The sequence below is a fragment of the Myiozetetes cayanensis genome, unplaced genomic scaffold, assembly GCF_022539395.1.
Source record: "Myiozetetes cayanensis isolate MyiCay16 unplaced genomic scaffold, myiCay2020 scf1, whole genome shotgun sequence".
Taxonomy (NCBI): Eukaryota; Metazoa; Chordata; class Aves; order Passeriformes; family Tyrannidae; genus Myiozetetes; species Myiozetetes cayanensis.
The window spans coordinates 104,727,216-104,752,300 of record NW_026086604.1 but is presented as its reverse complement, the minus strand read 5'-3'; the positions used below and the strand labels follow the sequence as shown (position 1 = coordinate 104,752,300).

Below are 25,085 nucleotides of genomic sequence, written 5' to 3'. Positions count from 1 at the left end.
GACAGAGGCTTTGGTACAGTATACTGGAGTGTTTCTTCTGAAGTGTATTAAAGAACAGAGCTCTCCCAACAGCATGTTTAAGAGCCACAATCTTGCAACTTAGAGGAATGAGTCCTGGCCTTGGTGAGAGGGCAGACACTTAAAGCAGACTGCATTCAGACAAATAAATTCAGTGAGCAAGGAGAAATCCTGTCACTTTCTATATCACTTTCTGTAGCATTTTATGCAGAATTCAGCATGAACCAAAGCAAAAGGCTCAGTCTTTACCCAGGAAAATAGATCTGAAAGTAAGACACCTTGAAAAGGCTAGACCCTGACTACATTGTGGGGTGAATTGCACCTTGGAGACTTTGTCATTTCCCCTGATCTTTAGGTGCCTAATGATTTGTCAGTCTGCATGAAGTCTTCTAAATGATGTTCCTGGAGACCATGGCTATCTTTAATACACAGAACTGATAGGGCTTATGCAGATACATACGAGGTTTTTTTACACCCCTCTTATCTTAATGAAGTGTCTCATCCTTTCTCTGGGTTCATCTTGGTAGGCATAGGTTTCATTCTGCCTGCCTAGTGTCTCTGAACTGTAAAAGTTGCTACATATATGTGTGACTGGATTTACTCCACCTTACTTCTCCACCATTGCCTTCTACAAGGGGATAGACTTACGGTATTGCTACTTGTTTCCATATTTTTTTCTTCCTGACTGCTGGTACTGCAGTTATTCCTCTTCTTCTGGTGGAGCTATTTCTAATATTGATATGCCCTGTATCACTGAAAGTAGAGGGGGAGCATGGAGGGAAGGGAAAAAAGAGGAAGGGAAGGAAGGAAGAGATTCTAATGTTCTCTCATAACTCATCAGTTCATCTGCCCTGTTTCATGACCAATACCTCCTTCCCTCTTCTGATATATTTCTTTGCTCATTCTGGTTATATACCTTTGAAATCTAGTTATCATATGGCTAACATTTGGATTTGTAGAATCTAGTTCATTATGATGTGATCATTTGTGATTTACTATTACTTGGCAACAAAAGATTCTTTTGCATATGATAAAAATCACTGGCCCCAGAATGGTGCCTGAAAATCAATCAGGAGAGGCTTTTACTCCTTACACTTTGGCTTGAGATTGAAGTGTTTCATACAGTAGCTCTGCTAGGAGTAAGCTGGGCTTCCTTACTAACATAATAACACTCAGACCATCCTAAGGGAATGAGGGAGTTGCGTTCCAAAACTTTCACTGCAAGTGACCAAAGTTTAATGGAAAACTTTGAAAGAAAAGATTCTATTAAAAAGCAATTTTCCTCCTGCATATCATACACTGTATTTTATGCTTTCCCCACTCTCTCATTTTTTTTTTCCTCACTGGCACAAAAACAGGATCTTTGTTTTGACAGAGCTAATCTGCTCATGTTTTCATTTGGGCCCTCAGGCTCCCCACCTGTGGAAAGATCCATGGGAGCAGAAAAACTACTGATGGGGTACCACATGCTCACCTCAAAGGGAAGAAATCAGTGGTGTCCTAGAAGTATGGGCTGTAAACATTTGGTTCCAGAGGACCCATGGAGAACATGACACAACCTCCTGCACAACCTGCACAACCTCCAGCAACAGCTTTTCCTTTTTTATTGCCTTCTGGGAGTTCTTTCTCCCATCACCTGGGATTCTTCGGGAGTCATACTGTATGGGCTGCTTTGCTGCAGCTGTGCCACCTCCCTCTTCCCAAAGCCTGAAAGGCACATTTCTACCCACAAACTTTGTTGGTGAGAAAGGATATGGTAGCTTGCAACCATTGCCAAGTTTGACAGCAAGCTTCGTAACAAACTGGTAGAGCTCTGAGATCTCTCCGCTGCTTCTGTAGGGAGGCCAGGGAAGATTTTATGGAGTGAAAAGTGATGGAGAGAGAACAAATTGCTTTGTGGCTCCACCAGGCAGCACGTTTAAGGTGGCTAACATAGGGCACTGATCTATTCCGTGGAGCCTCTGCCCAGCCAACAAAAAGAGGCAAAGACATATTTAGATGTTTAGGACTTTGGATAACAAGACCAAGCCCAGAAATTTTTCTTAGCATCTTTGCCATTGGACATGACCCACAGATGAGCAAGAAAAATAACCATGATTGTTCTATGATAGGGAGAGTTTGCTCAAGGTTTTTGCTGTAATTTCTTACTAACGACTGCTGATTTACATCTGAATTGTCTTTGTATCTAGCCAAGTAAATGACTGTGTGCAAACCAACACACTGAAAGGTAAGTTTGAGCCAGGCTTTATAACATCTGTGTGAGTTCTGTGGTTCCCAGGACAGGCTGATATGTCATGGAGTCACTATGTCTAGTACAGGAAATTTTAATTCATAGCATTTAAATTCAGGAAGCTTGAATTTAATGTTCAGTTGTGTCCTGAAAGAGTCTGGATTCTTCAAAGCCTGGAAGTACAGAACTGAAGAAAAAAAAAAAAAAAAAAAAAGGCTGATGACAGTTCTGAGTCTTGGCTCCTGTATTGTCAGCAGGAAAATCCCCATCCATTTTACTGGAGCCAGCATTTCATCCACTGTGTTTTCGTGCTCTGTACAGTGTTTGGCATTTGAGATCTTGCACTCAGGAAAGTTAAAGAACAGTGGTAGTATGCAAAACATATCTTACCCAAAGCTTTCTGGATGTGAAGTAGCAGGCTAAGTCAAATTGACCAGAGAGGAGAAACCAGGTCTCCACCTCCTGGTAGAATCCTATATCACTGTGCTCACCCTCTCCCTCTGGTCTTTTGAGTTTTGAATGGGACCACGGCAGCACTGCTACTGTTTTAAGACAGCCGTCCTTGGTGACCCTCACTTCTGGGGTGCCAGTCAGGCTTATTCCTGCCAATGCCCACGGGGTCTTGAGAACATGCAGAGCAAAAGCAGAGGTGCCTCAGGAAATATGAAGGCAGGAACCAAGTATCCAGCATGAAAAGGTCAACCTCACTGGCGTCAGGGCAACCACACCAGCACCGCAGTTTTGCATTCATGTGTTTGAATCCTGCCTAAATCATGCTTTATGTGCCTATGTCTTTGTGTGGGTCTGGGCCAGGACCACCCAGGAAGCCATAAAAACCAGAAACAGAGTGGGTTTTTGAATTTTTCAATTCAGGTAAGCTGGCTCTTGTGCCATTTCTTCCAAGTCCTTTTTTAGCAATTACTTTGATGAGGAGCAAACAGGGAGACCTCTGAGATGAAATGTACTGTGAGGATGTGACAGGCTGGAAGATGGCATGCTCAGTGAGCCTGACTTTGCTGAGACAAAAATTTGGCTCTTGCTTTTAAAGAGAGTAAGATGAGGAAGAAAGCTATTTTCTAAGTAGCAGTCTTCTATCTGTGCTTTCCCTTGCTCTCTTTCTTTCTTTTTCCATCTGGAGCCAGTAACTTTTTAAATGCTCTGCAGCCACCTAGAGGAAAAAAAACGCTTGATTGAAGTTAATTTTATATGGATTAAGCCAGGGAGTGGGCTCCACAGAGTTTAAGAATGTGAGTTTCTAAACTAGCCAGCCTGTTTATTATTATATCACAAGACCTCCTTGGAAATATATACACTGAATCATCATCAAAAGCTGAAGATAACTTCAGTTTATGTTTATAGTTCAGAAATATTTCCTGCTTCGTGTTCTCATTGTGCTTGTTATTGGATATGACATATTTTTATGACAGATAGAATAGCAGGACCACAATATATTTTGTCAGTAGACAGAAGGAGATGATCTGGTTTGAATTTTTATTTTGGAAGATTTAAAACTTGAATTATTTTATATATTTATCTAATGGCTATGACAATATGCTATTGGTTTATCTACATGGTTTATGTTTCTGTAGGGCCATGACTTCAAAACCTCTCAATAGTTTTTGAGGCTCTATCTAGGATGTTTATAAGGTCATGAAAAACCTCTGGCTTTTCTCAGATGAGGGCTGTCACACAGAATACACTAATGGGTTCTCTGTCTACCAGGAAGAAAGTTGATGCAGTCATATTAGAACCATTTAGTCTATGCCATGTTCATTTGCACTGTATGAAACAGAATAACAAAGTTTGACTGTTCATTGAAAGTAACACTTTAATGTATAAAGTTAGATATTAAAACATGTCTGTCTTTTTGAAATTGAATTTAAATGATTGTTTTTTTCCTCTCTCTAGATAAGATATGCCAGCTCAGTCTCCAATTATGCCTAAAGAACTGGAGACTGGGGGGAAGTATTCTTTAAAAATCAAGTCTAGACAGGGAGAAAAAGATAAAATTTTATATCAATTACATAATGCAGAAGATCAAAATGATGATGGATTTGCCTTGGTAGCTATGCCAGAGGACACTGAAAATTCCATTATGATGGAGTGTCCCTGTCGTAAGGCAAATGCACTTCAGCAGTGTAAGAGCTAAGCTAAGCATGTGCAGGCAGTGAATGGAAATGTAGAATAATGATATAGATATAAAGAAGGTCCAGTAAGACATCCTCCACTTCTTCTCCTCTTGTAAGAAAGACATGATTTACACATGCGGTGTGGTCAGTCGAAGTAACTTGAATACTGCTATGCTGTGTCAGAACAGAATCTGTAATAAGAAATCTTACTGGCTTAAGAAATTCTAAACAGAAAATGTTGATATTTAGGAATTTCTCTAGGTTGTGGCCAGGGAGGGAGGTGATTCTACCCCTCTACTCCACTCTTGTGAGACCACATCTAGAGTACTGCATCCAGTTTTGAGTGCCCAGCACAGTAAGGACATCAACCTGTTGAAGCAAGTCAACCTGTTGAAGAGTAGGGCCACCAAGATGATTAGGGGAATGAAGCACCTCTTCTATAAGGAAAGGCTGAGAGAATTGGGTTTGTTCAGCCTGAAGAAGAGAATGCTTTAGGGAGTCCTGATTATGACTGTCCAGTACCTGAAGGGAGTCTACAAGAGAGACTTTATACAAGGGTGTGTAGAGACAGAACAAGGGGGACTGGCTTTAAACTGAAAGAGAGTACGTTTAGATTATATATTAGGAAGACAAGTTCTTTACTGCAAGGGTTTTGAGGCACTGGAACAGGTTGCCCAGAGAAACTGTGCATGCCCCATCCCTGGCAGTGTTCAAGGCCAGGCTGGATGGGGCTCTGAGCAACTTGGTCTGGTGACAGGTGTCCCTGCCCTGCCCATGGCAGATGGGTTGGAACTTGGTGATCTTTAAAGTTGCTTCCAACTCAAGCCATTCTATGATAAATGATGGGATTCTGAAAACAAAAAGTGGGTAAATTCGGCTGTAGGACATCAGCGATGAGCACATGGGTTGTAGACCTCAGGCCCCTGAACCTATAAAAGATGGGATCTTTGGTAGAAAATCCTATAGGAGGTGACTTTCTTTCTGAACATTAAACCCATAGAGCATCTAGAAGGTTTTTTTTCCATCATAAATCTTTGCATAAATGCATGTTAAGCCCTATCATATAGCTTTAGATTGCAGCTACTGTTATCTTTGCCTGTTACGTGATGGATGTTTGCAAATAGATGACTATGGGTATTAGTTAACTGAAGAAGCTCATGTCTTCAGAAACTAGGTTATAGCTTTTGAACCTTCAGTGTCAGATTCCAGGTAACACTCCTAAATTTGCTTAGCTTATCTTCTTATCGATCCAAACATTTTATTCCAAATGACCTCTTTATAATTGATTTGGAAGCTCTGTCTGTTCTAGAGCAGAATTGTTATGGTCCTTGTATTTTCCAGCTAGATATGCAGACCACAGGTCATAAAACTTACAGGCAGAAAAATCCGTTTTGCAGTAATCTCATCAAAGAGCATGGAACAAATTGTATATATACCACCCCAGTAAGCAACTAAAATGAAAGCATTACTTATGAATACATTTCAGTGTGATATTGGGCACTTGTTTTAAATGGATTAAGAAACTTATGCTGTATTCCCTCTTTATTCCAATAATTCCAATTACAGAGTCATATGTGTTGTGCACAAAGTGGTTTTTTAACTATTTCACTTCAAGGTGTATGCTACATATGAACTCTAACCACTTGAGTTCTCCTGCGTACAGATATTTATTTCAAATGCCAGGACTATTTATTTCAAATACCATGGCTGCACAATGCACGTGAAACTCTGTGTGGCACAGAACAACTAAAACAGAGGAAGAAGAGGTGAAAAATCTCTTCCACTTTCTGAAAGTGAGTGGGAGTGCAAGGGATCAGCTCTTCCAGGGCTGTGGGTGACATTTCCATATTCTGTTGGAGTTTTTTGAGCAAAAGTCCAGTCTTTCTAAAGGTGACAAGTCAGTTGCTCAACAGTACTGTAACTTTCAGCTCTAGGAAATATTCTGAGTCATACCAGATGCTTCTTGGAGTCCAGCATGGGACCTCATTGTCTTCTGTAGTCATGGTTCAGCTATTTCCCCGTGGAGGGATTTTAGTCAACCTTTCCATTCTCAGGACCAGAAAGCACAATTAAAGCCACAGACGCCTGTAAGGATCCAAGCACGAGATACTTCACACATTAGTGAGAGAATTATCATGAAGAAAGAAGGAGGGAAGGTTCCTGTGCTGTTTATTTCTTTCTGTGGTTCTTCCTCCTTTTAAGTGCCTTTACCACCTGTACTGTGTATTCAGAGAGATTATAAATAGGCGTCAGGGTAGTGCTGTCCTGACAATTTTGTATTTTATATGGTTTTAGAAAATGTTCCAGAATGTTTCATTGTTAATTTTGCCATATTCTTGTGGGTAATGTTGGTTAAGGCAATGAAACACAATTCTGGCACAGCATGCCAGGTTAAAAATACACACAGAACACTCTCTTTGGCTTTGTCCAAAGGCTTTTGGATAATATTTTTAGCAGCACACAGTATAGGCTTGTGGTGATATTGTGCAGCACACTGTGATTTTTCCAGAGATCTACATGGACCTCCATTTACTCAGTGTCTTGAAAATACCATTTTTGCTTACTCTTTGTGAGGGAAGTATGGGTTCTGATTTCTTTTTAAAAAGATGGATATACAAAGAAATGAAATTGAATTTGCAGTATGTCTCTGCTGTGTTGGAAATTATGAACAGTAATTACTACTTACATTTAAAGCATCCTTTTCCCAACTGAACTTCTCTAAATAACTACTTTGGAAGGATGCCTTGGCAAGGAAGGAATGGATGTGGATATCTTGTGTGATGCTGTTTAATTATCTGAGTGCCAAGTCTATATCTGGACCAGGAACAATGGCACTCAGAGTTAAATTAGGACTCTTCAATGTGTGTGTAACATGACTGCTATACCTTAGAAATCTTAGATCATATGCAGCTCTTGCCCTTTGATGGAATTGTGTATTTTATAACTTCTCTCTGCTTGGCTTAGTGTGGCAATACAGTCCATGGTTGACTCAAAGTTGCACGAAAGTCAGGAATCAGGATGAAATTCTAGTGCGTAATTCAAATGCCTACTACTGCAAACTCCTCCTCTGCAATCTGCCAAAAACAACAGTCATATTCTCAAGCTTTATGGCCAGTGCTTTCTTTATAGGAATGAGATTTCCCCACGGAAAGGATATGCCTGCAGTAGATTTGCTATGCACTGCTCACCGAAGATGAACTGTGAGTTCCCTTTCTGCTCCCACACTTTTAGGGATTTTTTTGGAGCCAGTTCAACAGTGTGGGAGTTCTTCAGCAGGGGGGAGTCTCCAGTACAAACCTGCACATATCCTGCATGCCAGTTTTTCTGGGCACTTTCACACTTCCCAGAAAAAATAGTTGGGAAACTGATGATTTAGCTTCGTTATGTTTGCCTTTATCAGATCCCCATTTTAAGGCAATGTTAGCATTGTTATGATGTGTGGGGAAAAGCACAGATGGAGGACAGCTATAGTTGCCTGGTCTTGGAAGAAATGATCCTCAGAAATTCCTGACTTTGCTGCATGGAGCAGTCTGTTCCCCAGGCAAGTGCTTTGAATGAATACTCAATAGATGTAAGGGTTTCTGTGTTTTCAGCAGCCTCCAAAATTACCTTCCTTGTGAGTTATTTGCTGCTTTTGCATTAATATTAGTAAACTCTGGAGAAAGAGAGAATGATTTCAAGCCTTTGATCTCAAGCCTTAAAGCCATAAAAAGTCTCCAGCTCTACATCCTACACTTCAATACTTAAATAAGGTTAAACATGCACATACAGACAAGAGAGAGCTTGTGATAGCAACACCATGAGACTTTCCATTATACATTGGAATATGGCTCGTCTTCTCATCTTCTTACTTTGTGAAATGACTTTTCTGTCTGGGGCCATAAATAATGGCAACTCGTTGAAGCTTTATCAAAAAATGAGCCCAAACAAACTTTCTTGTAACAACATAACTACTGACAGAGGCTTTGATTTTTCCTATAAAGGAGTTGGGCCAAGCTTGTAATAAAACTGATTTGGCAGAGATAACAAGAAGTTATCCCAAGAAGTCGTATCTCACAGGAGGCGGGGCTGGAAATTAATCTTCCTCTCTAGGCAGATGACCCTTCAGGCTTTAAAGTTTTCAAATGTTCAACTTATCCCAAGTATAGAGGACAAAACCCTCCACCACCTGATGTCTCTTCACGTACATAAAATGTATGTTGTGATGCACTATTTCTCATTGCTTTTGTAAAATTGGTTGAGATCTACTGATGGCAAGAGGAAGATGTCAGTGTTTTCCATCTGTGTAGAGCCACTCTAGGTACCAAAGTGTTTGAAAAATGCACTGCATTGCACTCCTGTTGTGAAAGGGGGGTTAGAAAAATGCAAAAAGACAAAGCCTCTCCTAAAATGGATGGTTCTGGTTTTGTATTTGTGTCTATTGCAAAGGAAAAGGAACTGCTATTGTTCAGCAAGTGAACATCTGCAATTTCAATCCTGCATGGCACAGACTAAGGCTGTAGGCTTCATTGCTGTGATCTTTTCCTCTTCTTTTAAATACTGCATGTAGCATAGGACTCTGTTCTTTACCCTTTGTGGGAGTTGGAGACTTTCCATGGTTTAATGTGAAAAAGAGCTGTTGCTGAAGGAGCGTACTCATCCAGTTTGCTTTGAAGATGTGGCAGCAGAGTGTGTGTTTGTCTCCTTCAAGGGTGTGTCCCACAGCTGCCGGATGCCTTCACTTTCATGGATTTCCCCTTGCAACAGTTTGTGATTACACACACCCAATTAGCGCCATCTCTGACACACACCCTGCAGGCAGCACAGACGGCTTCAAAAGAAATCACAGTGAGGCACTTGGTACCAGTCAAGGACTGCAGGACTGCTAAATTGGCTGTGCTCCGGTGCTTATGCAGAGCAGGGATTCCAGATAAAGTGGGCCATCACATACAAGTATTTTTTAGAAATGTAAATATGTCCTTAAAATAAATGTAGTTTTCTTTTGGACCACAACATCCTTACATCTCTGTGTTATTCTGTGATTTCACTGAGGGCAGAACTAAGGCTGCCTGTGTGTGTGTTTTCATAGCTTGTAAAATAACTTCATTTTATAAGTAACGTGCACTGCAGTCTTTTCATGGGATTAGTTCTATATGACTGTAATGTTTTGATGTTTAAGCTTCTAATATATTTTTGCTTCATTTAAGCAAATGTTTTGTTCTTGGTAAAGAGTCACAATACCTTGTAAGACCCAAAGTCTCTGTTACTGTGCAGTACAGCAACTTGTAAGTACACCCTCGTTATTGGCATAATTTCAAAGTTTTAGTGAAGCATATTTTTCTGTTATTTGAACAGTCCACTCAGGTTAGAGTGGAGATAAGCTTCTGGTACATGCAGTTTGTGTCACCAAATCTGTTTATCAGATTCTAAGGACGAATGATGAGAAAGCAGAATCTGGGGCAGCAGAGAAGAATTTTTGAAATGTGTCACTGTAGAGGGTAAAAAGTTAAAAGCTATGGGCATACCCATTTTTGAGAGGGGAAGTGATTAAATTTAGCTAGTGTATCATCCTTTAATAACCCTTTAACACAACTGTAACAATAGTAACTGTGAGAAATGTAATTAAGTGCGAGAAGTAAACATGTTTTAATAAGAATACAGACCCAAAGTCAAAGCTTGCCCATGGGCCATTGGCAAGTCCCCCTCCTAGGCAGCCCTCAGAGGACAGGCATCTTTTTTTCCATGTCCTTTCCCAGAACTGCTCTTTGACTTTCGCAGCATCTATCAAACAAAGCAGATACCTGCTCATGTTGATTTCAGAAGCAATTTAAAAGGACCACTCTCCATCATCTGTCAATCCATCTAACTGCCATTAATATTAATGCTTTAAACTAGCATTAGGTTGTGGATATAGGTTTCTTTACTCTAATTTTTGATTTAACATTAGTTAATTAATTCAATTAACCTTACAAATAATTAGCAATTGTAATTCTTTAATAAAACTGCTGCAATCTAATGATTACTCCTCAGCCAAGCCTAGGGCTTGAGTCCAGCAGCTGTCACCAGGGTTAAACATTTCAGGAAAATAAAAATTACACAAACAATTAGGTATGTAATGAATCACCAGATGGTTTGTGTTGCACATGGCATGCTACCTCCCTTAGTGGACACCCCTGCTGAACTCTAGCAAATAGTGCTGATCCCAGCCAAACTCAGATGTTTCACTCTGGAGCCTGGATGTCCACGGCCATTGCAATGCCAAGGGTTAATGGCACAGTGTTGTTCACATGTATATATAGGGGACTAACCTCTCTGCACTCTCAAAGAGCATGGCTGCCCTCCTGCAGAGGGGGACTGGAAACAGTGCCTTCACTTCCCTAATCCCCCAGACCATGCCTAGGCTTTGTCAGGGTGAGTGCTAGCTTTGCCACGAACACCTTAACAGTTAAAAAGACTGGGTGATTGATGGTGAGCCAGGAGCTGTCCTGATCTGGTGCATTGAGTCTGTGCAAGAGGTGGCATCCCTCTCTTAGTAATGGTAAAAAAATGTATTTATGCTCTAAAAAGCAGAGGAAGTACCTCAGGTTTAGGGTCTTAAAATTTCTAAGGCAGGAAGTCTGTGAAAATGTAGCCAACCTGACACTGGCAAGCATCCCTAAACACCATGGACATCAATAATAGCTAAATCTGAGTGGAGAGCAGTAAAATGTGACTGATAAAGGAGGCTGGCGTAGAAATAAAAATAGAGCAAAATGGTATCTCAATAATGAACTTTTATCTATGGAAATTAATACAGTCTTTATTTGTGATAATAATTTGCTGCAGTAGCAAAGAAGCATGTACTTCACTGTAAAATGAGACATGAACCTCCTAAATTGCAAGGGGCATATGGTGTTTGCTGCATATATGGCATATGCAGTGGCTGCTGCCAGGAAAACCTAAAGAGAGGTTGTGGCCAAGGGAAACAGTGTGCAGTTATTTAGTGTGGCATATAAAAAGGTGACCCTTTGTGCTTATACAAGGCATTTTATCAGGTTACAACATCAAACCATGCCAAGGATGTTGTGCTGATCTGTTGCTGATCTGTTGTGCTGATACCTGTCAGCTGTGGTATGCATACACCAACATCTGTTAGTGGAAAAGATGTAAAGGGACCTACCACAGGACAAAAGTGAAATAAAATTACATTGTCCCTAGAAAGTGAAGTTATTTCAAATGAAAACAACTGGTCTGTAAATATGTGCATGTTATATATTTGATCCAAAGCAATTCTGTTTATTCACAGCACATATATATCAGTAAAAACAGGACAGGTAACCTTTTAGCACTTATGTTACTCATCTGTCTACATGAATTTTTAGGTAATTTAATGTTGGGGGTCCACTGAGAGTAAAATTGTTAAAAGCTCCTGGAAATGTCAAGCAGAACTGTCAGGTTTAACCAAATGAATAGTCACTGAACTAAGCAGTAACTTTAGCAAGGGGAAATTCTCCTCTTTAAGGGCTACTGTTGGATATGCAGGCACAGGTTTGTCTGTGTTTGAGGGACCACTAATCCTCTTTCCTAGTTTTGAATAAAGGGTTCCTAATGACTCTGGAGCATTGCATGGGCATTAGGGCTCCTGACTACTTTGACTGAGGTACTTGCATCTTTTCCAAGCTGTTACCTCTTCAGCTGTGGACAAAGTTTCTGGGAAATTAGGCCTATATCTATCCTTCTCCTAGGGACAATTAAAATTAAGGTCCACAGGAAGAGCATTTAACATGAAGAGTTCATTTTTCACTTCAGCCCTTGGTCTTTCTGGAGGATTTGTGCCTCTCGCAAATGTTGTCTTGTTCTTTCAGGAATGGAAAAGTCCCTGAACATGAGTGGAGCAGGAGCCTTGCCCACTGACACCCAAAGTTCAGACATAGAGCACCCTCAGTGGAAAGCAGATGAACTGAGGGCATGATTTTCAAACTATGTCTCCCCTGTACCTTGCCTTAAAATGATTTCTGCTTGGAGCAGTAGATAGTCAGCATTTCTGAATTTGCCTTGCTGCATCTGCAGAAGCGTCTAAGCATTTTGCATATGTAGAAACCGCTGACTGCAAATCTGCCGGTTATATTTTAGGTCTGTGCCAAATGGGCACATGTTCTGGATGAGCTAACTTGAAATATAGTGGTGACATACACAGTAGCAGTTTCACATAGGGCCATGTTAGCAGCTTTGCTCCCTGTCGTGTTTCGTGGTGATTCCATAGAAGAATGCAATGGAAGAAGAGGGTGGGTGGTACTACTAAGTGCCCGGGGGATTTCCTGGCATGAAACTGCTCAGTTATGCTGCAGCACCCCTGCTCCTTTGGAGTCTCTTAAAGTCTGTCACTTAGCAATGGCGCTGATGAGAAAAAAGGCATATTATTCGGGGGCCTTCGTGGCAGGGAGAGTCTGGAAGTAACCTGGAAAGAAGGCATCATCCTTGCATGGTGGGGCATGTACTTATTACATACAGAAGTCATACACTTAATACCACTAGTATCATCATTGGTAGAATTACTAAATTATTACTTTCTAGAGAATGAAGGAGTTTTTATTTTATGTTGACACAAAATCGTTGCAAAAATGGAGTTTTCCTGCTCCTGCTATGTTTTCTGTCCTCTCTACCTGATGTTTTTTGCATCTCCTCACCTTCCTGCTTCTGTGTGGTTCCCTGGTACTTTTGAGACTTCTCTGCATCAGAGTAGCACATCAAAAAAGAGGAATGAGTGCTTGGGATGTAACACCAGGGATGCTTTTAACTTTCTTGCCATTTAGCACAAGTTGCTGTAGCATTGAAGGCCATGTGACTGGAAAGTAAACAGCTCCAAACCTCAGGTAGATATCTGCCAAAGCACTCCTTGATTATTGGTTTTGGGGCTTTGTTCTGCAGGTCCTGTGTGACAGATATGTGCGAGTGTCCGGTCCATAAAAACTGCTACTGTGAGTCGTTCCTGGCATATGCCCGAGCCTGTCAGAGGGAAGGTCTGAAAGTCCAGTGGGTGCCAGAGCAGAACTGTGCAGGTAAGCATTTTGAGACTGCCTGTTTGTAAGCCAGTGTGCAGGCTAACTATCCTTTTACTGATGGAGGGAGATCAAAAATGAACCATCTAGAAAGGACTGGTGTTGCACCAGTTTGGAAGTTCTTGGAAGTTTTCCTTTCAGGATATGTAAACCCTTGATTACAGATAATGTTTGAACTCCTGTGACCTCCTGTCAAAACACAGTTATATTTCCAGAGACAACATGCATATATGATTGCAGGAGGTTCAACAAGGGAAGAAGAGAGAGTGTATTTAATGAGAATATAAAAACACAAACCTATGATAATTTCCTAATAATTAGTTTCCTAATCCCCCTGTGTTTAGGACTGCATTAATTGCAAGTGATTGTGAGTAATTATTTCTGTGAGAAGCACTGGCCTGTGATAATGGGCACTTGAAGTAAAATGCAATATTGCAGATGAACATTTCTCCTGATTATGGTCTCATTAATTTAGGACATTCTGTAATGGCATCGGTTTGCCTGGAAATGTATTCAGATTTATGTAAAGCAATTAACAGTAGTTGGGAAACAAAAACCACTGAGAAGAGGATGCTCGGTGATGGTCAAACAGCTATTACTCTGTGGTCCATTTTGGTGATTGTGAGTGGCTCAGGGTCTACTCTCTTAACTTCAATTTCCTTTTCTGTTGAAGGCATTTTATCAGGGATGGGTGAGTGGCAGAGCAAATTAAATTTGATTGACTGTTCCCAAAAGGCTAATTTTTTTTCATACAAAGGAACAGAACAATCCAAACAGGGTGTCACTTAGTGAGAACCCTATTCAAGAATGTTGTCTCAGGTAGCACTAATGACATATCATTTTAATCTGTTGATCTGGTAGCACATCCATGCCGAACATGAAACGAGCATTGTGACTTTTTTTTTTTCCCAAAGCACTTCAGACTGAGACTTCACTGTTGCAGATGCTGTAAAAAGAATAAAAACTCCAGTCCCCACCCTAAGGAGTTTATACAAGTGTTGACATATCACGACTTAACTAATTGAGGCTTCATTTCACAATTTTTTCTGGCATCTTACCAAAGACAAGAAAAGTTTCTGAGGCAAAAACAGTCTTTGAGAGAACATTATAGCTAATGAAAGAAGTGTTTAAATCCACACGAGTTTTTTAATTTCAGTGCAGAGTTGCAGAAAAAAATGGGAAATCTTGTTAAGCAGAAAATATAGATAATCTGTGTATGGCCAAGTTCCCTCAAAACACTTACTTAAGTATTCAATGCCAAACAAATAGCACCATCTTCTATGTTAAATCATATGGTAAACATTAAATTAAAGTGCATCCACTGCACTCTATACGGCACCACTGACCAGCATCAAGATTTAAATCTTTAGCTTATTTTTTTCTCTCCAAAACTAGTAGTTATAATTATTGTGTCCCAATTACAGGTAAAAGTTCCTAGGTAAGAAATAATATATGTGTAATAAAACTTTAGCGTTCTGTGAAATTTCATTTCCTACTTGACATTTCATAGCTGGTGGGATACTTGCAAGAGTTGTGTTCTCATGAAAATTATGTATACTTATTACTGAAGTCAGGTTTAATTATACTTTTGTGTGTTTTAAAACCAGATCTTGTGTGGTTGCCAGTTTCTCTACCTTGCCTGCTGTACTCTTAGCTTATTTTTGTAATCTTCAGAAAACTTGTGTTTTCTGGAGGACCAGCCAAACAGGATGCTCAGGAGGCTGAATTACATGTCCTGTTCCCTGCTCTTCTCTCTCTCCCCCTCTACATTCTTACACAAAATACTGCTGCTCAAGGTTTGCTGTCCTATGAGGTTGGCTTGATAAGGGAAATATCAGCTCTCATTTAACTGGAGGAGTGAAGATAGAAGCTAATGAGTAAGCAAAATGGCTAGGGTAGGAAAGAGTTGGTGAGATCCACATGGTAACTGAGAGGGTTAGGAAAAGGATATGGGTTTCCATAGGATGTAGAGGGGAGGGAGACCTCTTGGGATGGGTACTCTCAATGGAAGAAGAAAAATCAGATAAGGTCTATAATGTAGTGCAGACTACACGAGGTAGCACTGATGTGCTTACGTGCTGCGACAGCCAGTCAGTGCCCAGATCTATTGCCTTTTACTGTGTTAGAAGGAGATGTGAATTCCAAGCACTGTGAGTGACATTCTGTTTGAAAGTCCTGCCAAACACTTGTAAAGTCCAAACTGTGTAACACCAACAGAAGAAGCAGGAAGAATCATTGATGCTCAAATATTAGTTCAGAACTTTACATAGAATTAGATTTACTGGATATCATCCACTAAGGGAATCCTTCAGCAGTTATATGTTACATATTTTGGCTTTTGTGTTGGGGAATAAGAATTCTTCCTATATAATTACGGCCATGTCTATAAAGGCAGGCGCAGACAGATACAAGCCTCCTCTATGAAACTGCCAAAGTGGCTGGAATAAACCAGGTCTAGTCTGAAAAGTATAGCCTTATTAGGCAGGGTTTATAAGCTCAGGCACAGTGCTGTATTTGTGTGACTGTACGGCTTCTGGACTGGAGCTGGCTATTTTCCCACCAGCTTAGAAAGTGGTCTGAGGAAGCTCACATCTGTCATGCCAAACACATGTTCTAGAAGAAGAGTGGAAAAATCCTGTTGGGACTGGTTGCAAAATACAGTATTATTAGTAGCTTTTGTACTTTGGGGTTAGGTTTTTGATTTTTTTTTTGCTGGTGTACTAAGGAAGTTATTAGTAACAGAGCTCGGTTCTCTGAGAGAGGAATTTGCCTCAAAAGACGGGTGCAAAGGCATCACTTCTGTTTTCCATGTTTACATGGTACTGAATCATTTCAGCAGTCCCTGGGAAGCCTACTGCAGAATGTCTTTATTTTTATTTTTTAAACTGTTGATGAAGTGGAATGTTCTGGATCAATCACAACACATGTTAACAACTGAATCACTCGACAATAAAAGCCATCCCAGGAACTTAAACAGCAGCCATTGTATTTTTCTGATTTTTCCCTTGACAGCACGTTAGTAATGCCATTATAGGCTGCCTACAGCAGAAAATCAGGTCATCATATCTTCTACATGGCATCATCTGAAGGAAAAGGAGGTGTTTTGATATACCACATCCATGTGTGGCAGAGCAGAGCTGGGGAGTACTTACAGATGCCGTGGCTGCTGAGGGAAGGTTGTAATATGTTCTCATTTGCTCTGGGGCAGAGAGGAGGAAGTGTAAAGGAGACCTTGACCAACTTTCCTCAAACCCACCAGCAGAGGAACCAAAGAGAGGTCAGGGGGAATGATGGGCCAGCTATTACTGCATTTTTGGAGGATGAAACTGTGTAGCCTTAAAACTGAAGCTCGTAGACCTTTTTGTATGGAAACTGCATGTACTGGAATATAATATCTGGTTTTGATTGGTCCGTTAGAGATCCTTTGAAGGGAAGCTCATTTTCAGAGAGAAAGTAGAAAAGCTTCTAGTAAACAGCCCCCTTAAGATAATAGAGATTCAATGTCTATTCTTAATGCGCTACATAAGCATAGAGTCTCTTGTGAATCTGACATCTTATTCTATGCTCAATATTTCTTGCATGTTTTTACCTTCTAAATTTCCTGTTTCATTTAGATTTCCTTTTAGTTATTCCTTTTGTTTGTTCCTTCTTTCATGTGCATGAAAGTTTTCATGAAGAGCAAGATAGAAATGTAAAGCTGGAAAAAAGTTCTCAAAAGATCTATGTCCACAAGCTGAATAAGCCTATCTTAAACGTTGCTGAAAGATGTTTATTTCTAACCTATTCTAAAGCAATGTTCAATTAAAGGCATCTCACAGAGTTTTTAAAAGACAGGTTGCTCTGGTGGTTAAAGGTGGAAAGCTATTTTTTTTTACCTGATATCTAATATCTAGCCAATATTTAGCTTCTGATTCTCTGTAACTCCAGGGTAATTTTTTTTCTCTATATACTATGCATTTTTTTCAACTTTGTGTCCTAAGAACTGTGTATGCATTCTTGGTTTAATTCCTTCTTCAGGGCTGCTTTTCAGATATGCATGAATTCCATAAAATGCACAAGAAGTAAAACTTGCAAGAAGCTGATGCTTTGTTATTAGTGAAAAGGGACCCCTTAAATTTATGATGCCTTAGCAATAAAACTTCCATCCTCTTTGATACACTCTTATACATATTTAATAAATTTACTTCTATTTTCTCTTTATGAATAATAGCAGTATTATAATGACACTGTAGGCCAATCCTCAAAACAAAACAGCCTTTTCTGTCCATAAAAGAACTGTTCTTTAGAAAACCTTGACATTCATACTCTCTCAAAGTTGAAGAAACCTTCATAATGCAATCACTTCTCTGAAAATAGCAAGAGATGAATCTGGATCCTTGAGAGTCCCTTGTCATCTATAAGCTATTTTATCAGTACTTGTTTTTGCCATCAGCACAGCCGTTAAAAAGAATAACAGACTTTTATTTGCTATTGAACCATGTATTATTCTATGTACTAAAAAGGCAGGATATAAAATGTTGAGAGTGTAAATATTGATCTGGAGGGGTTATAGTGCTTTTAGCTGAGCCTTCAGTGGTCTTTTATGTTGAAGATGCATTGAACTGTCAGCTACATAAATTAATGAATAGCTACTGGAATCATTAAGCACAAAAATCCTCATTCTCAGTGATCCCTTAGTAAAGTAGCCCAAAGCATAATTGATTTTTAATTTTTGTTTGTTTGTTCTGCTTTGTTTTTTTTTTTTTGTTTAGAAATGATACTGCTGGGTTAACGGCACTGATCTGGTTTGCTGCAATATGCAATACAAAAATTACAATCTTAGGGTCAGAAAGTCTAACTTGGTGAATTACTCTCCTTCTTTCAGTAGGAGTGAAATTGATAATAAATGTCCTTGTAAATGTTTCAGAACATTTTATAAAAGGCATTGTAATAAATAAAAAAGCAATGTTATTTCTTTAATATAAAGCATAGGTCTGCCAAAGATTTATATACTGTCAGCTGAGTTAAAATTCTCAAAAAATTCAAGACTGCTGTGGACTTTTTGGCTTTTTGACTAAGAATTTTGCTACTTTTGTATTTGGGATGTAATATGATGAAATCTTTTTACAAATAATTTTTGCCTCTACATAATTGCCATACCAAAACGTGCTTTTTTGATATTTGCAGTAGAAACTGAGCAAACAGATAAGGAACTTTCTGTGTGGGGCTCTGTGTAATATGCATATTTTGTTCCTTTTAACTGCCTTTCAGCTACCCAGTGTAAACACGGTGCGGTTTATGATACCTGTGGTCCAGGATGTGTCAAAACCTGTGACAACTGGAATGAGATTGGACCATGCAACAAGCCCTGCGTGGCAGGGTGCCACTGTCCGGCAAATTTAGTTCTTCACAAAGGAAGATGCATCAAGCCAGTCCTGTGCCCACAGCGATGACATTAGTTCTCTTTCCGTGGACACTGATGCGGGTGCTCACTGACCCCTTTGATGCTCACAGCCAGTGAAGGACTCCAACTGTTTGTGTGCAGATTCTGCAAAGTACATGTCTACTCACAGAGTGTAAATATGTTCCTGTGTGTATATTTATGTGTCTTTATGTATACACACATGGCACCTAGAAAGATATATAAATGTATACTGTGTGTATGGAGATACACATGTCCATACACAAGTGCCCTAAACGTAAGTATGATCCATATATTTATATATATGTCCATACACAAATATACATAATTTCTATACATCATAGAAGGATGAATTATAATATGTATATTTTTTGCTATAAAGTTTATGTATTATTATTTCTAGGACCCTAATCTTTAAGTCATTGTATAAATAAACCAGGTGTTTTTAATATAATATAGTGGCATGAAAAGATTGGATGACTTTACCTTTGCATAAGTTTGTCATTTCCAAGGAAACTTTTCTAGGGCCATAGCACTGCCAAACTGGATTAGTTTCAACACAGAACCTGGATTTACAGTTGTACAGGAAACACATTTCTCTGGAGATGGAGGATTTATCTATGAATATTTCATGCGTACCTTAGAGCTGCATAGTGATTGGTGACAGTGCTTAATCAGGCAGAGAAAGCTAGGGATTGGCTTTTATGCTTTACTGAAATAACTGTGCAAAATGATTTCCAAAGCTGGTTGGACAACTGCCAGTATGGAGACATTTCTTTCTGGAACAACACCAAAGAGTCAGGGGCCAGATTTTCAAAAGTGTTCGGCACCCACCAGCTCGCTTTGAAAATCTGACCACTTCCCATTTCATATCCTAATACCCCGTCTCTGTTGTTGTGTTTGGCAGTTGCTGTGAATACACAATAAGGAGCTTGAAGAAAATATTCATGTACACATTAGCCCCTTTAACATGTTTGAAACTGCTACGTTTGTTTCATATTTCCTCCAAATATTATGCAGAAAGAAAATCCCACAGTGAAGTGTTTGATTTCAGTGTGCCTTAAAACATTAAATAATGCCACGTTTCGTAACTCATTTAATTTATCAGCATGGTTTAGAAGAAAGACAAATTCACCACACCAAAAAACAGTAAAGAATGTCAAATGCTAATTGGAGAACTGCAATTTATTTCCTTAGTGGTCTTTCGGTTGAAGTTTCTGAGCATGTGGGCTCTGTGAAGTTTACGTGACTTTTTAAGTCTCCCAGGGGAGAAGCAATAATATGGGATTTCATTAGAAACTGTTAAAAAAGCCATTCAACTTTCTCAAGCCTGAAGGGACTTTTTCTTCCTCTGGAAAGCCTCTTGTAGAGCCTGATGGAATGGTCTCTGGAGATGATAGGAACCTTTGGGCATCTGATTTAGGTTTATAATGAAGTAATATCCTCCCTCACAGCTACTTCCATCATGCCTTGCATTGAAATTGCACATTGTAATGCTTTGAACAACTTTCTCCTTTAATCCTTCACTTTCCAGGAAGTTAAGCAGGGTCTGAGTTTACAGTGAGTGAGTGGGTGGGTGCAACACACTTGCGTTATACAACCTGTCTGTTATCTTATCCTGGAGGAAGATGCTGAGGGAACATGGTTAACTTAGGCACCTAAATGCTATACCACCACAGTGTTAAAAAGAGCTGGGCATATAATGCCAAGAGTGCTCCATGGATGTTCATCCAAATCTTAAATAAACTCATCTTGATCTTTTTATGTCCCCTTTGTGTTCGTTTTCTGGGAACAATCAAATAATTTAGTTTTACTGGAAGAGGGGGTTTTGAAGACACAGACATGAGTGCACTGGGAAGCAGAATTGCAAATGTGCAGATCCCGTCTGAGCAAGAAACTAGAAGAGTTTTATGTGGCTCATGTGATAACTGAATGGCAGAGTTGAAATTTAGAACAACTGCAGTTGGTTGAAGGAATTAAAATATAAAATGAAGGTCATTAAAATAATTTAAAGCATTGGTTAGACCAAAGAACATTTCAGCTTTTGATTCTGAGATATGAGATCCAAACCATTAAAAAGAATATTTGCCTAGCTTTAGTTTAGAACAGATTTTCATTACTTACTGCCTAGTGTCTCCAAAATAAAAGTACAGACAAAGTGAATTGCATTGATGAGCAGTGTGTAGATCTGCCCTTCTCTTTTCTCCTGACTGATGAAGGTGAGTAAAAGGTGAAAGGAGAGCCCTCCATCTCTCTCAGTCCATTGATCACATTCAAACAATGCTTAATTGATGCCAGGTTTGACTGAGGTGAAGAAGTGACTCAGCCTATCTGTAGGACGAACTCTATTTTTAAATGTTTAAATGGTTAAGTTTGAAACCTGACCTATAGGTCATCTCAAAATGAGGACTCATTCCTCAGTTTAGCTTTTTCATATCTGACTAATTAAGAGTAGGCACTCTGCTTTACTGATATAGACTGAGGAAGAGAGGAAACTGGTTTTACCTCTAAGCTGACTGATCGTGCCCTTATGGTGATGTAGAGCTTTTTCTTCCAATCTCCACAGTTTTCAAGGCAACAGTAAGTGCTATCATCTGTATGCTCAGTTCACAGGTACCATCTCTAAGATAAAGGACTTCTGCTGTTTTAAAACTTGCCCCCAAGCTTCAACTTCGCAGAGGTTTTACATCTGTGTCTTTAGTTACCCTGCGCCTAAACTGAACTATTGAGACCAGGTCAGTGCAGATGGGGTTGTCTCACTCCACTCTTATATTTGCCTCTCTCCCTCAAGGCTATTCAAAAGTTGAAGTTCTAGCCCAATACCATCAATAGCAGCATTAACATTAGCCTCATAGAGTTTGGATTGCAGTCCATCTTCCTCCTGCTGTCTTTGCTCATGAAATGCTATCCCTTGGATGATAGAGCTGGAAGTTTCCTGTATATCACTGGGGATTTATTTTTGACAAAATTTACTGGTAATCCAATTTTAGCAAGCTAAACGTGTTTAGTATGCAGTAATGTTTTTTAATAATAGCATAAAGTTGGTAATCCATATGGCATATTCACCATGGAAAACTGATGGTTGTGTAAGTTTTGATCTTGATAATGCTTATATCAATCTGTGCATATAACTTTGTGCTAGTTTGTAAGGTGAAATGTATTGAAGGAGCAGAGGTTCCAATCAAAGAATGATCCAAAAGGAAAGTCTGAGAAACACCTCTGTAATCTAGTGGATAGAATGAAGGAAAGACTTGGATCAATAGTGTCATCATTAAACTGCTACGTGTTCCCTGGCCAGTCATTAATGTTCTGTACTTCATTGGGAAAATGAGACTCTGGATTTATGCAACTTTTTTAAGTTTATGGAGGGAAAATGTTCACAAATGCCATACGTCACGAGGGGAATGTCAGCTGGTATTTTACCAATCTACTCAGGTCTGTTTTGCTTCAGGTTGTCCCATCTCTCCCATATCACCATCACTTGAAAGTCAGCTTTTAGTTGCATATGTGGAGGTCAAATCTATTTACTTCTTCTCATGTACTTTCAATTGTGTCTATTTTTGCCATATATATTGAATTTTGTAGAGCATGGAGACAAGCATGGAGACAGAGCAATTTGAGTTGTAGACCAAGACCCTGTAGGGTAGTCCCACATCTTCCAAGAACACTTTCTTCTATAAAGTATGCACTTGGACAAAAAATAAAGGAAGGAAAGAAAACATTCCTAATGTCCAACCAACCCAAATGTGAACCCATCCTTGCATCACATAAGGAGGTTCCAGCAAATAACCTAAAAGAAGTAAGTTTGTCTCATATTTTCTGCTTTTTTTGAACACAGGATTCAAATGCAGTTTGACACTGCCCAACTTCCTACTGACAGAACCTGACAGTTGCAATAGTTGAACTGATCTTGAGTGACTGTATAAGGGTACCGTGGTTTGCGCTTTTTTGCCTTCAACAAAACTGGACAAGGTTAAACCAGAGCTAACAGATATGAGAGTAACAAAATGCCTGTCCAGCATTTTCAGCTGAACAGGCTGGAAAGAGAGTCAGTCAACAGCATTTAGCACTGAAGTGCTGAGGTACTGAACCATTTCAGGAACAGTCCCAATTTAGGGGGCATTACCCAGGGTCTGACTATTTGATAAACAGGAACTTTACCTTACATAGCACTGATCAAATGCTTGTTCTGCTCTCCGTGATTTTAGCATTCTTAGAAAGCCCTGTGGCAAGGGAGGTGTATCTGCTCCCTTTCAGGAACATTTCTAGTCTACAACTGCAAATGTTTCAGGACACAGGCCTAGCTGTGTCTAAGAAAGTGTAAAAGTTGTTGCACAGATTAGTATTTCTACACAAAATAACTGTGACACCTGAGCACCAGAGTCTCTAACAACAAAATAAGGTTCTCCTCCTGTGAACACGAGGTAGCTCTTAATCCCTCACACGGCCTTGGCACTGGGTTTGAATTAAGATGGTACAGTAATGTGAGGAAATAAAGAGGCAGGGTGGCAGAATAAGGGTGGCAGGGTGAGAGAAAAATAAGAATGAAGAAAGTAGTCATAGGACTTTTTTCTGTATGTGGATATTTTCCCTCTAAATGGTAAGAACTAAACTGAAAGTGTTCTTTGACAAAGGCAAAGAACTAAGACTCCCTGAGCACAGAAACTCCCAGCAACCACCCAAAAACCCAATCCAGTGACAGTGGAATCATATGTTGAGATCTGAATAGAATAGGTGTATATTGTTAAGTATAGAAATCCATAATTAAATTTAGGAGAGTCTATTCCTACTTCTCTCAAAACTGTTATATCACATTTGAAGAAGACACCAAAGTTAAGGAAAGGGATTTTATTTCCATGCTGAGATGAGGAATTTGTTTCTTCTGAGTCCACTAGCACAACAAACCTGCTTTGGTTTCCTCCAGGATGTATGTTTTAGTGAACACACATCATCACAATTATCACAATAAAGGCTACAAAAGCACTTTTATAACTAGTCTTGTTCCAGGCTTTGGGGTAAAATTGCAAGTTCTGCTTACTACTAAGAGGGCACAAGTTGTCTTTTTGACAACACCAGTTTTACCAGGTAGTGAGATTACTCAACATCAAGCAGCATTTCAGAAACTTCAGGCAATGTTGCACATGACATGTGGCATTTTCTATTGGCATGACTTTCCCCTTTTCATTGCGAGTTATGATGTAATGCTAGCCCTGCAACAGGAGGAAGTTGGCTCTAATGGAGTGTGTATGTGTGGTGGGAGACAGGTGGCAATATATAATTGCCATTATCATTGTTAGTGTTTTCTATTTCCCTAAGTGATACTTATAGCTGGGTATCAATATAGCTTGGCTTGGCATGTGAAAGTGAATTGATGGGAATGTAGAAAATTCCTGCCCCTGCGTTTTATGTTTTTTTTCTTATCCAGTGGTGAAGAAACACTTCAAAGCACGCTTCAAAGAGCACTGTGTAAGCCTCACAATGGACAGCTATGCAACAACCTGTTCATAGCGGTAATTTAGCCTTATGCTCTGGCGGTAAGTGGTTGGTACTTTAATGACCCAATCGTTCAAAGCACTTAACTGTGCTCAAACTTTGAATAACCTCCTCTGCTTCCATGGGGCAATGTGCATGCTGACTTCTAACCACATGTTCAAACGGTTTGCAGGATCAGGGCCAGAGAGTTCAGCATCTGGCAGGATCAAATATTAAACATTGTGATATTTTTTTTTTCTTCATGATTTCTATGCATAGATCTATTTTATGATCGTGCTGCTATCTGCTGCCAGAACACTGTACAAGTTAAGGCTTTTGAAGGCGTTTTTTTTGGAGACATTAGAAGACTATCGGTTTCTGATGTCAGCATAATAATTTCTTACATCACATTGCAATTTCCTACTCTATCTTATTTCTTGTTATTGTTAAAACAAAAGTTCATACTGGACTTCATTTTTTAATTTTTTTTTTTGCACTGGTAAAAATAGGGAGCAGTTTCAATGAGTTAACTGTTGCTATCTATACTAGTTTTAAATTGCTTTGAAGTCATATTAGCACCATCATGACTGTATAATTGTGAAAGTGTTCCATAATCCCAGTGTGGCTGCCCTCAATTGTTAGAATAATTGCTTCTAGCTATAGTTCACTATAAAACTCTGATAATACTGTTTTAGGGTAAAAACATCTGCAGTCAGTATAAGTCAGTCAGTATAAATAATTTGTTACAAGAGATCACAGTTTATAAATGAAGGGGGGAAAGCTGATTTGTTGTACTTAGCTTATTTTAACAATAATTT

At 39.5% G+C, this 25,085-nt stretch overlaps 1 protein-coding gene across 5 annotated transcripts in view; it reads left to right on the top strand.

Annotated features, from left to right (window-relative positions):
• The window catches only part of BMPER (BMP binding endothelial regulator), a 153,437-nt gene extending 132,878 nt beyond the window's left edge, over window positions 1–20,559 (top strand). For all 5 annotated transcript variants that reach the window (XM_050309400.1, XM_050309381.1, XM_050309391.1 and 2 more), the window contains 2 exons: window positions 13,264–13,394; window positions 18,645–20,559. In XM_050309400.1, the coding sequence (XP_050165357.1) occupies window positions 13,264–13,394; window positions 18,645–18,826 (313 nt within the window). In that variant the 3' untranslated portion in view covers window positions 18,827–20,559. The remainder of the gene's footprint in view (window positions 1–13,263; window positions 13,395–18,644) is intronic.
• The last annotated feature ends 4,526 nt before the right edge of the window (window positions 20,560–25,085 follow it).